Genomic DNA, 9,110 nt, shown 5'->3' with positions numbered 1-9,110 from the left:
TGAGGTATCTGGATGTTGGTTAGTGAGAGGCCAGGTGAGAGGTCTTTGCAGTTGTGCAGGTGAAGGGTGGCACCTTGACCTCTGCTGGAGACCTGGCAAGTAAAGCGGGACGGGGGCTTGCTGGGAGGGGTTACGATGAAAGTGCTGGGGACAGTTACGGATGTGGCACTCAGGCCTGGAGGACAGTTTTGGTGTGTGGCAAACTGATGGCAACAGAAGCATCAATTGTCACATGAACTGATACAAGTCAGCGGCTTGTGGGCCCAGCCCCGCTGGGAAGGCTGCTGGAGCACACTCAGCAGGTGCTTCTCTAGTGCCTTCTGTGGGCAGATATCCTGGGCCCTGGAGATTCAGCGGTGAAGGGAACAAAGATTGTCAGTGAAGGCTGTGACCAGGGCACAGTGAGGAAGGTTTTCAATAAGGTGACTTTTATGAGGAACTTGAAGGAAAGGCTACAGACAGCCCAGGGCCGTTTCTGGGACAGTGCCTTCCAGGCAGGAAGCCACAAGGACCAGGCCAGGCAGGACTTGCTTGGCAGGTTCAAAGAGCTCTGGGGAGAACAGAGACAGAAGACAAAGGTGAGGGAAAAGGCGGGGGGAGTTTAGAACTTTGGTGCTTACTGAGGAACATGGAAGCCTCTAGAAGGCTTGAGCTCAGAGGGGAACGTGAACTGACTTGGTTTTTAGGGACCGCTGACAGCTGTGGAAGAGGTGGGGAATGAGGGTGAGGGGAGGTTGCTGTGACAATGTGGGTACAGCCGGCAGTGGCAGTCCACCTTCTGGTACTCACACCCTCTGCCGCATGCCCGTGTGGGTCTGTGTGACCAGCAAAGTGTAGACGTGATCTGGTTTTGAAAGAACGTCATGGGTGCTCAGTGGCGGCCACTCTCAGTCATTCCCAGGGGAGGCCAGCTCCTGTGTGGTGACCCCACAGCCCCACGAGCACGCTCTCAAGCAGCTCTTCAGCCTGGTCAAGCCTTCAGAGACCGCCGCCACAGTGGACATCTCAGCGCCACTTCAGGAGACGCCGATTTAAAATCGTTCTGGCCAAGCTGCGCTTGGATTCCTGGCCTTCAGCAACCGTGTGAGGTAACATGCTTGTTTTAGCTGCTAACTTTGGGGCAATTTGTTAACAAATGAATGGCTTAGTTAGGTGACGTTAAACGAAGGTGACGACAAGTTTAGAATGCTATTAGGCATTTGGTCAGAGAAGTGAGGTGACGGGGAGTGCCAGTATCAAGGTAGGGAGGGGGTAGGGAGGGCTGCAGGCTGGGTGATGGATGACAGAGATGGCAAGCAGTTTAGACAGGCCAAGTCTAAGATATTAAGACATTCAAGTGGAGACTCGAGGAGGCAGCCAGTTGTAAAAGTCAGGTTTCAGGGAAGAATCAGCTTTGGATGGTATTTAAGCCAGGAGTCTGGCTGAGATCAGAAGAGTACAAGCACATGAGGAGGTCCAGGTACTGAAACAACTTTTAAAATCTTTTTAGTTTTGTTATGGGGTATGCATGCTTGCAGAGGGTGGAGGTTAAGGAAAGTGAGAAATCACCCCCTAAGAGGGATGGCCATGCCATGGACAATCCCTTCTCTCCATTCTCCTCTTGAGATTTTGGGTGTGCATGCATGTTCAGTATGTTTTTTAAAGTTAGCTGAGTCTGGGGCTTCAATTGCAGTTGGCCCCTGACATAATTTGTAACAAGGAAAAAGAGGAGTCTCAATAAGGAAGACGGAAAGCCAGAGTGAAATGCCCTGGAAGCCAAGTGTCCAGGAAGGAGGCGGCATTCCCTGGGCCACTTGTACGGCGAGGCTGGTAAGCTGGAGACGAACAGCGAGCTGGTCTGTCTAGCAGGTGGATGGCAGCCACCCTGACAATGGGGAAGGTAGGAGAGTAAGATGAGTCGAATGGAATAAAGAGAACAGAGTGAGGAAAAGCAGGCAAGGACTAGAGAGACTTCTTTGGGGATGTTAAGGAGGATTTTTATTTCTAAGGCACATACTACCATGGGGTGGTCGTATGCTGATGAGAACGACATAGAAGATGGGACGGTAATGATGAAGTCAAGGTGGCTTCCATGGTTCTGACCTAAATCTTGAGGACTGGACATGTGAATCCCAAAGTGGGGTGCAGTCTGGAGCATTTGACAGTGCCATGGCCCTCCCAGGTGTGAGCCCACAAAGCTGTGCAACACTCAGCCTGATCACCCTTGCTGGGCAACAGTGTCCTGAGAGGAGAGGGAAGCCTGGGAGGGCCCAGAGTCTTGCAGATGCTGAGAACTCAGTGATGTGGAGGCAGAGAACACAACTTTAGCCTCTTAGACTTGGTTTCATAGTGGACTTTATTGGGAAAAGTTAGTGTAAAAAATTCAAATTCATAAAATTTAAATAAGACAGTAAAATTATACCTTGCAGCTATAGTAATCATTATAGTAATCACAAATAAGGTAAAGTCTAAATTATTGCCTAAGCAAACACTATTTTGTCAGGCTTCTGCTGCAAGCCCAAGGCAGGAAATGTCGCAATTATTAGAAGTGAGCCCAATGATGAATTTGCATTTGAAGCAGAAAGAAAGGGAAAAAGCATCGTCTGATTACAGCATCACAACATTCTACCCTGAAAAAAGCAACTTTATTAATGTCCTGCAGCAGAGTACATTAGTAATTGTAACCATGCATTAAAATTCTCATTTTATGTCATAAAGAGAGTAATCAGTTTTCTTCATGATACATTGTGTTGCTGAATTTTGTATGGTTTGTCCCTCTTAAAACATTTCTGGGAATTCTTTTTCCAGGGACTGCTTCCTAAGACAGCCTGGTTGCTTACCACAGGTCATCCTCAGTCATTTAGTACCAAAACCAACTGCCTGAACCTGGGGCCAGTGGAAGCCACTGTCTTCTGAACTGAGGTGGTGTTACAACTCCTTTTCTCAAACCACTTAGAAAATGGGCATCTCAACTTGGTCAAAAAGGTTACTAACAGGTTTATGTGGGATTCTCTTTGGTTATGGAATTTTTATTTTTATTTAAGCTTATAAAAAAATATAGCTAGAAATATGCTCTTAAATTCTAAAAGCATTTCTGACCAATTTAAACACAAAATACATCCTTGCAAAATTCATCACTTGGCCATGGTCAAAATCTGCCTGTTGCTCTATTTAGCAAATACACTCAGGTAAAGAACAGTGACTGATCAGTAGGAGTCCCGAGAGGTGGGGGCAGCTGGCTGGGGCAGCTTAGATGCTGTCCATGGCTTTGAACTCACTGAGGGCCTGCACCGGGTTCACGTGCTTCTTCTGAGATGCCCGTTTAATCTTGGTCTGTGTCTCATCTTGCTTCTCTCTCTTCACCAAGGGCTTTTTCTCAGGTGCCTTCATCTTCCAAGACACAGCAGGAAGGTTGAGGGAAGCCATTCCCTGAGACTTCTGGTACTTGGTGGAGGCCACGTAGGATGCCTTCACTGTCTGCACCACGGCGTTCATCAGGTTCTTGGCTGCCTGAATCAGGGACATGGCGCTGTCCACCTAAAAGGCAGAGATGCAGCAGTGAGCAGCACAGGCTTGACCTCGGCCCCCTGCTCTGGGTCCCAGAGTTAGTGCATTATAGCAGTCCCGCTACAAATCAGCCATGTTGATGGCTGCTCCTATCCCAGATCCTTTTTAAGAAGCCAAGAGGATGACAAATGCAGGAGGCACCATTACCTTACGCACCCCAGCCCTCCGTATGCTGATATTCACTCCATCCACTGGGGGTGGGCGTGTACCTTTTGATCATGTCAGGCCAACCGAGACAGAACCCCTTGCCCTTCACTGTTTACAGTCACCTCAGAGCAGCTCTCCTCCCTTCATTTCGAGAATATGCAGGGATTACTTCCTACAGAGAGCACTTATGGTATAACCAAATGGAATCACCCTGTTCAACATAAAAAGTTTTTTTAATTGCCAGAGGGTTTGCTCACCAGAGACACACACACAGAGAGAATCAGAAAAAGTGGGAGAAAGCACCCCCTAACGGGGCAAGGTCACGCCTCAATCCCTTCTCCATCCTGTTGGGATTTGGGACATGCACATGTGCCCAGTATGCAAACGCTGTTTGTTTTGGGGGATCTGAATCATGGTTTGCCATGTGGGACCCAGCTCTTTTAACATGAGGCTATGGGGCCATCCACAAAATTTACTTCTTTTGAAGAACATTCAACGGGATCAACAGAAGCCCTGAGGACACGGTGGAGCCCAATATATGCAATGCAACTTCCTTGTCCTCTGCCAAAGTGACAGGAGCCAGGAACTGGCAAAAGGAAAAGGAAGAGATGGGGTAGAACCCTTTTGAGAAAGCCCCTATCTGCATCAACTCTACAATTTTTGAGCAGGCATAATTCCTTTCTGGGGAAAGAGAACAAAGATAAAAATACATTTTTCCAGTGAGTTAGCCAGCCACAGTCCAGTCCTTGTGGTGACTTTTGGCTGTCACCCACCATGCCCAGCTAAAAAGAGCCACAGTTCAGCAAGAGCAGATGATGAGCAGCCTTTGGCCTCCAGGAAGTGAGTGGAAACTTGGGTTCTGTGCAGCACCCTTCTGAGTTCAGGGCAGACAAGACCTGTGTGTGGACAGGAGGCTCTTCATTTTAGCAGGGTCGGCACATACCCTCTGACCTTTTCTCACAGATAACACTTACCCCAGAGACGACAAGCTCTCCACCGAGGTTCTGCACTTCGGCCTTGACTTTGCTGCAGATGTTGAGCTGGTGGCAGTAGAGGGCGATGCGCTGCAGGTAGGCCAGCAGGTCCTGCTTGCAGGCTGAGTCTGGGCACTGATGGGAGAGCAAGCTTAGCATCGAGCACCTTGGTCCTGGCCCAAACAACACCCCCATTCCCAGGGCTATTTCTGAAAAGCTCAGTGTGGCACTAACACTTTCATTTTTCTTGCCAGAGTTAAAGGCAAGGGAGATGAATTATCCCATAAACGGGGCCATCCCCACTGCCACAGCCACACTTTGGCTCTCACGGCAGGGCAGGAACCCGTGGCCCTTCAAGGTAAAACAAAAATCGCCTCAGCAAGCAAGAGCCTGGTTACTAAGAGAAGTCAGAAGGTTTTGTGCTGGATAAAATGACCATCCAAACACACAGGAAATACGCAATGACAGGAGATACTCACTTTGGGCAAAATGGAGCATAAATGAATAAGCCAAAGCAAGGAATAGACAACCTGGGGATGGTGAGGTCTTGACTAATCAGGGAAAATGGTGACCCTCCCCAGTTCCAATCTTGCTGCCAAATCTCAGGGCCGGCTTAGAAAGCTTTATCCAAAGACAGAAATAGCACTTAAGTATTTAAAGGAAACATTTTCCCCCAGTGAGAGTAAGGCATAGTAACAGAGTTGCATAAAAACGAGGCCTTGCAGACCATACTGAGGACTGAATTTTCTTCTAAAGACCCACTGTAGCAGGGCAGACTACATCAGATCTGCACCGTAAGATGACAGCGTTGACAGCTGTGAGGAGAATGGAGTGGAGAGAGGAAAATGCAGAAAATTAGAAGCCACAATGGTCTAGGCAGGAAGCTCTGGAGATCTGGATTGGGCAGGTGGTTGCAGACAGGAAAAGGCAAGATACTGTCAAGATCTATTTGTCGAGTCGAGGCCACAGGACTTACTACTGAATTGCACGAAAGAGCAGAGGGCCAAGGATGACTTCACAAGCTGTGTTATAACGAGACAGTTGTCACTCATCCTGCAGCTTAGATAAGAGTGGAGGTGGGATTGCAACTACAGAGAAAAACTGTAGAAGAGCTTCTCTGGTAACTCTAGGAGCAGCAGGAGAATGTGACGTAAAATTCCCCAGAGTGTGGGGACCACATTTCTTCTTCTTTTTTTGGGGGGGGAGAGATTTTTGCTATAGGGCGTGTGCGCTTGCCAGACAGACACAGAGAGACATAGAGACAGAAAGTGAGAAATCACCCCCCAGGGGGGATGGTCACGCCGCAATCCCTTCTCCTCCATTCTCCTCTCGGGATCTTGGACACGCACACACACGCGCCCGGCATGAGTTTTAAGCCACCGGGTCCGGGATGCGAGCTGCGGTCGACTACGTGGGAGTCCAGCGACATAGCCATTACGCTAACTGCTGGTTCCCGGGACCATATTTGTTGATGTATCAGTATGAGGTAATACAGGCATGAATGTTGAGTGGCTCAGAACACACAGTGCTGAGGACGCAGAAGCCTATCTCCAGCTGGGCACATCAGCCTTCCAAAGCACTGGCCAAATGGGCTCCTGGCTTTTAGAGGAAATAAATCATCATGAGTGGGCTCCTAGATATCCGGTTTCAGTGTCAGGGTTTATAGACGCAGCTCCTGGCCCGAGCCGACGTTCTGGAGGGAACTGAGAGACAATGAACAACAGTCGGTGGCAGAGGCTGATCTCAGCTAACAAGCAATAAAGGCCTGCAGGACACACACACTTGCTCCCGACATGAGCTCTACCACAAACTGGACCTAGTCCCTGAAGCCTGTCAAAGAAACAGGGATTCGGAAATCATTCAAAATCAATGCTTGGATGAATCAAGTAGGATCGCAAGTTAACAGCTTCGAGAGACGACTGACTAGCACGGTGGCCCATGAATGGACCAAGCGGGGCACCTGAGCCCCCGGATGAGCTTAGGGACCCACGTGGCAAGCCTGTCACTTACATGATCTGCGATAGTGCGGCCAAGCTTATCCATCCTGGATCCTGCCTCAGCGATTTTCTTGGCAGCACTAATCACATCTGATGTATTTTTGAGTGGTCCTTTTCCTCTGGAAAGAGAGAAACAAGGATCACTTGCACATGAAGCCCCTCATATTGGAGATGGGGCAAAGATGGCCACAGAGCAGCCTGGCCCGTGGGAAGGAGAGCTGCCCTCGTGTGCAGCCGGGGGCAGGGGCACTGCTGACCGGGTGAAGTCAGTCATCTCCATCATAATCATGCACATCTGCTTAGCCAGCACGATGATGTCGTTGCCACTGTCGTCCCATTTGGACACTTCGGCATCCAGCTTGCTCTTTTCCTCCTGGAAGCTGGCCACCTGTTCCGCAATCTTCGCTTTTTGCTCCTGGGGAAGCTGAGCCATGATCGCCTACAATCAGAAGCACAGAGAGCTCTTACATAAAGAGAATATCAAGTTCTCACAGTGCATTAGCCAAGAATATTTCCAACAAGCAATCTATGACATAGGTAGGATAATGCTTTAATAGATTTCGTTTTGCCTGAAGGGCTATTTCTTCTCATTTTTCACAGAAGTTTGCAGCATTCTGAATTCCCGACCCACTTTCATGAGCAAGTTTTAGTGTGGAGGGAGAGAATACAGGGGTAGCGAGCTCCTGTGCAGGCTTCGTGACCACCTACACTGGGACAGAGCCTGGTTGGCATTAATTCTTTACAAGTTTCGTCTTCTAACTCCTGCAGTGGGGACAGGAAATGGCAGAAGGAGTAATGAATGTGTGGACCCTTTCCCTGGTGGGCCCTGAATGGACATGTCCACCTTTTCAAGGTGAACTGGAAGTGGTCTTAGAATGCAAATTCTGAAGAAGGCAGATGAAGAGAATGTGCTAAGGAATATATATTTTAGCTACTCAAGCCATTTAAACCATATTAAAGCAGCCTGTTGCTCACCTCGAGCCCACAGGCTAGGGCTAGGGCTCCTCCCTCTCAGCTTCCCAAAGTGCTCATGACCGAGTGGGACCGAAAGCAGAGATGTGCTCACACACAGTTCAAGATGGATTTCCAAGGAGTGGGGGGAAGAAAAAGACTCTACAGAAATATTTCTTGGCGTCCTCCCAAAAACAGAAATGCTATTGATTGAACATTTAATGACTCAAATGAATGCAGTGGCTCTGACTAGTTTTATTGAATGTACCACTGTTATTTTGTTTAAACCCATGAATAATTAAATAGTTCATACCCATGGGATCATTGAGACAGGCAAAAGCAGCAATCTTCTTCAAATTTCACAACCCTTTTAACAAATGTTGCATTGACTAGATCCTAGGCCTTTCCTGACCCAGGCCTCTATCATACACCAAAGCCTCAGGGTGCAGCTGAGGAGGCCCACGGTCCACCCTGCTTGCTCCCAGCTGAGGAGACATTTTGGAGGAACCTACAATGGATTAGCAGGTGTCACGACTTAGGTTAAGTTCAGACACACTGCCGGAGAAAAAGAAAAAAATGTTGTTCTGAATACAGACAGTGTTTTCCTGGAAAAGAAAAGGCAAGGCCTGGTAGGCCTTGGATAGGGAAGGTCTGCAAAACAAGTTAAAATGCCCCAAGGAGCACTTCCTTACCCGAGCACTTTGGCCAGCTATCAGCTGATCATCTTCTGTCTGGACACTTGTCCTACTTCTGACATCGAAATCTTCCGTCTCAAAATCAGAGTCATCCAGCTCCTCAGGGGTCTGCACCAAGACAGAGACAGTAAGTCAGATGCGATGCCAGGCCTTCAGGCATCCTGAGCCACTCGGCCAGAAGCACTGAGGCCCAGAATCCTGGATTTTCATGTGTAGTGCTGCAGAAAAGGGTGGGGAATACAGTTAAACAGTCACCTCCGAGCCCCTGCTGCTGTGCACTAGCACACTCTAAGGAGCCCGAGCTTCTTAACAGTTGCAGGACTGTTTCTTTCACTGAGTCCAAACTCTTATCTGATAGAAGGTTTTCACTTTCTTTTTTTTAAAGAGAGACTTTTGCTATAGGGTGTGTGCTCGTTGGAAAGACTGGAAGCGAGAAATCACTTCCAAGAGGGGATGGCCACGCTGCAATCCCTCTCCTCCATTCTCCTCTCAGGATTTTGAGCATGCATGCACAAGTGCCCAGCATGAGTTTCAAGCTGCTGGGTCCAGAAGTCGAACCATAGTAGACTATGTGGAAGGTCCAGGGATATAACCATTAAGCCATCTGCTGGTCCCTAATGTACTTAACACCTGAGTTGTAAGACAAAGGTGAAACTGTCTTGGGTGGAAAGGGGGCCATCTTAAAAATAAGGAGTTTTATACAGCACTCAGATTCATATAACTTTCCTACGTTATGACAAAAATAAATACTGGGCCTTTTCTTGGGTAGCAAAGGCTGCTTTCAGTATCGGGTGTCACAC

General features: G+C 48.4%; 1 protein-coding gene across 1 annotated transcript in view; it reads right to left on the bottom strand.

Annotated features, from left to right (window-relative positions):
- Positions 1 to 2,316: 2,316 nt before the first annotated feature.
- CTNNA1 (catenin alpha 1) overlaps positions 2,317 to 9,110 on the bottom strand; it is a 159,656-nt gene continuing 152,862 nt past the window's right edge. The window contains exons 13-17 of the mRNA XM_014584765.1: positions 8,308 to 8,418; positions 6,922 to 7,103; positions 6,678 to 6,783; positions 4,668 to 4,802; positions 2,317 to 3,516 (exon numbers count right to left, since the gene is read on the bottom strand). Coding sequence (XP_014440251.1) covers positions 3,229 to 3,516; positions 4,668 to 4,802; positions 6,678 to 6,783; positions 6,922 to 7,103; positions 8,308 to 8,418 — 822 coding nt within the window. The 3' untranslated portion in view covers positions 2,317 to 3,228. The remainder of the gene's footprint in view (positions 3,517 to 4,667; positions 4,803 to 6,677; positions 6,784 to 6,921; positions 7,104 to 8,307; positions 8,419 to 9,110) is intronic.

The sequence above is a fragment of the Tupaia chinensis genome, unplaced genomic scaffold, assembly GCF_000334495.1.
Source record: "Tupaia chinensis unplaced genomic scaffold, TupChi_1.0 Scaffold147608_1, whole genome shotgun sequence".
Lineage (NCBI taxonomy): Eukaryota > Metazoa > Chordata > Mammalia > Scandentia > Tupaiidae > Tupaia > Tupaia belangeri.
Note: the sequence above shows the minus strand (reverse complement) of the source record. Positions and strands in the feature narration are given on the sequence as shown.